The sequence below is a fragment of the Citrus sinensis genome, chromosome 5 (genome assembly GCF_022201045.2).
Source record: "Citrus sinensis cultivar Valencia sweet orange chromosome 5, DVS_A1.0, whole genome shotgun sequence".
Taxonomy (NCBI): Eukaryota; Viridiplantae; Streptophyta; class Magnoliopsida; order Sapindales; family Rutaceae; genus Citrus; species Citrus sinensis.
This window is the reverse complement of record NC_068560.1, coordinates 11,935,929-11,938,802: the sequence shown is the minus strand read 5'-3', so window position 1 is coordinate 11,938,802 and position 2,874 is coordinate 11,935,929. Positions and strand designations below refer to the sequence as shown.

Here is a 2,874-nt window from a genome sequence, read left to right as displayed (position 1 = left end):
GCAAACGGACAAGTGGAAGCAGCCAACAAAGTGGTAAAGAAACTCCTGAAGGCTAGACTGGGAGAGAAGAAAGGAGCTTGGGTTGACGAGCTACCAGGGGTACTGTGGGCTTACCGGACAACTCACAAAACTGCTACAGGGGAAACCCCATTTGCCTTAGCTTTTGGTCATGAGGCGGTGGTCCTAGCAGAAATTGGAGTAGGAACACATCGGACGGAATACTTCAATGAGGAGCAAAATGGCGAGCAGATCTGTTTGAACCTGGACCTGCTGGAGGAGAAAAGGGAAGGGCCTTCGCATAAAGTGGCCTAATGTCAGCAAAGGGTCACGCGTTATTACAATAAGAACGTACGCGTAAGGCAGTTCCGAGCAGAAGATTGGGTGCTCAGGAAGGTGAACCAAAACACCAGGGATCCCAACCATGGAGCTCTTGGTCCGAAATGGGAAGGCCCATATAGGGTGATATGAGCAACTGGACCAAGAGCCTACAAGCTGGCGTATCCAGACGGACAAGAGGTGAAGAGGTCGTGGAACGCCGAGCACTTGAAAAAGTACTTCCAGTAAGCAAAGTGCTCTACTAGTTTTCATTTTGATAAGTTATTTCTGTTATGAGCACGGTGATTTGTGACACACATATATTCCACATTTCTGTAACGCATTCGAAATTCAATAAAGATGAATTCAGTATGGAACCCTTCTGCTAGCAAGCCCATTAAATGTTTACTAAGGCAAGAAAGTGCATGCTTCTGCTCGGTCAACAAAAGACCAGCAGCTAATCCTACGAAAATTCTACTAAGGCAAGAAAGTGCCGGCTTCTGCTCGGTCAACAAAAGACCAGCAGCTAATCCTACGAAAATTCTACTAAGGCAAGAAAGTGTCTGCTTCTGCTCGGTCAACAAAAGACCAGTAGCTAATCCTACGAAAATTCTACTAAGGCAAGAAAGTGCCTGTTTCTGCTCGGGCAACGAAAGACCAGCAGCTAAATTTATAAAAATTTTACTAAGGCAAATAAGTGTCTGCTCCTGATCGGTCACCGAAGACCAGCAGGCAATTTTGCAAAAATTTTACTAAGGCAAATGGATGTCTATTCCCGCTCGATGCACTAATGAACCAACAGGCAAAATCAGATAAATTGTCAAGTTATTTCGCAGAAGCAACCCGTAAGCAAAACCAGACAAGAAAGCCAATAGAGAGCATTTAAAAAAATTTTTTATAAACGTTTACAAAGCAAATGAAAATCTAGAGTCTTTACAAAAATAGACCTAAGGATTAGGAGGGTCAACGGCCTCAACAGATGAAGGGTCAGCTAACTCGGGAGGTGAAAGATCAACAATACCGGGAGGAGGAGACGCGGACCCCTGTCCCACTTCAAAAACTCGCTGCCCAGCTTCTCCCTCCTGCACCTTATCCAAAGGAGCCTCCACCTGATCCTACTCACCCTGCTCCTTATCTCCTTGGCCGGCCTCAGCATGTACCTCTCCACCCCAGCCTCTAGCTTGCTCATGTCCAGTTCGGGATATTCTTCCTTAAGCACGGACATAATGCATTTGTAGCTGAAAGCAACCCCAGAGTCGTACTCGGCATCCAGCCGATCATCCACGTCAGCAGATTTGCCTTTCGCCTCCGCCAGCTGCTCACTCAGGGATCTGATTTCCCCCTCAAGGGCGGTCTTCAAAGTGTCTCTTTCACTCTGGGTAGCCTGAAGATCAGACTTCAGGTCGCCCAACTCGCCCTCCAGTTTGGAGGAAGTGGACTCAGCAACTGCAACCTTCTCCTCTAGCTCCGCAACCAGCTTGTTCAGCTCGGCCAGCTTCTCCTTCGTGCGATCAGCAAACTCAGCCTTCTTCTTCAAATCCTGGTTCTCAGCTTGGAGCTTCCTCTCCTGGCGCATGATCCAATTCTTGTAACAAGATACTATGGTGGCCAACTTGAAGGAGACCCTTTGGACAGAACCAGCTAGTTCATTAAGATTCATGCTCTCAATGTCCTGGACCATCTTAGGTCCCACTGATTTCCCATAGTCCCTCTGATACGGGGTCAGGTAATCACCCTGATCACGGACCGGAAGAGGGGAGGATCGGTCCCCAGAGCGTGAGCTGACCTCAGAACGCTTGTCAGTTGTTTTCTCCCCGACACTCTTACGAGGTGGAGGTGAGGGCAGAGCAGGAGCGAAAGCCGTACAAGGGTCAGCACTGATTTTCTTCGGGGGCGGAGGAGGGTTGCTGGAGCTGCTCGGAGCCTGACCACGCTTTCTGGTCAGCGCACTGAGGATCTTGTTATCCATTCCAGCCGCTATGTCCACTAAACCCGAACCGAACAGGCTTGTTGGTGACAGGAGGTCTTGACAGGTAGACGCGTTCACCAGAGAAGTCTCCACCTAAAGCAAAGGTCGGTCCTCAAGCCCCCTGAGCAAACCCCACGACTCTGAAATAGCAAAGAAGGTTAAAGAACCCAATAAGTGGCAGTTTGATTAAGAATGTAGGCAAAAAATGAACGACCTGGGGTGACAAAATGTGTTGGAAGGTAAATATCACCACCCAACGAATGAGCTGCAGGACACCAACTTCCCCCAGCAAAGAAGAATTTGTTCTTCCAATTTTTGCACGAAGAGGGGAAGCCGGTGATTGGTTTTCTCTTCGCAGAGCTCGACATGAAATAATATCAGCCTGCTTCCTTCGGGCTACTCCTCAGCTGGTATAGATGCTTCACTTCAACAAGGGAGGGCTCCTCTGATCCACACCTCTCCCACAACACATATATAGCTGAGAAAACCCTCCATCCGTTGGGATGTAGCTGACCTGGGGCCAGGTGCATACCGCCCAGTATTTTACCAAAATAGCGTTGAAGGGGCAGCCGAGCTCCTAATTTGAAACT

At 48.6% G+C, this 2,874-nt stretch overlaps 1 protein-coding gene across 1 annotated transcript; it reads right to left on the bottom strand.

Annotated features, from left to right (window-relative positions):
* Positions 1-1,262: 1,262 nt before the first annotated feature.
* On the bottom strand, positions 1,263-2,284 carry LOC127902252 (uncharacterized). The gene is made up of 2 exons (XM_052441094.1): positions 1,439-2,284; positions 1,263-1,397 (listed from the first exon to the last, which is right to left on the bottom strand). Exons 1-2 carry the CDS (start codon positions 2,282-2,284, stop codon positions 1,263-1,265), a joined length of 981 nt encoding a protein of 326 aa, XP_052297054.1.
* Between the last annotated feature and the right edge of the window lie 590 nt (positions 2,285-2,874).

What these genes read in the sequence shown, in the direction of transcription:
- LOC127902252 (XM_052441094.1), bottom strand. Translation starts at nt 2,284, where the DNA reads ATGGATAACAAGATCCTCAGTGCGCTGACCAGAAAGCGTGGTCAGGCT. An exon ending in CCAAGGAGATAAGGAGCAGG is followed by an intron (nt 1,398 to 1,438) that starts GTGAGTAGGATC and finishes GATAAGGTGCAG; the next exon opens with GAGGGAGAAGCTGGGCAGCG.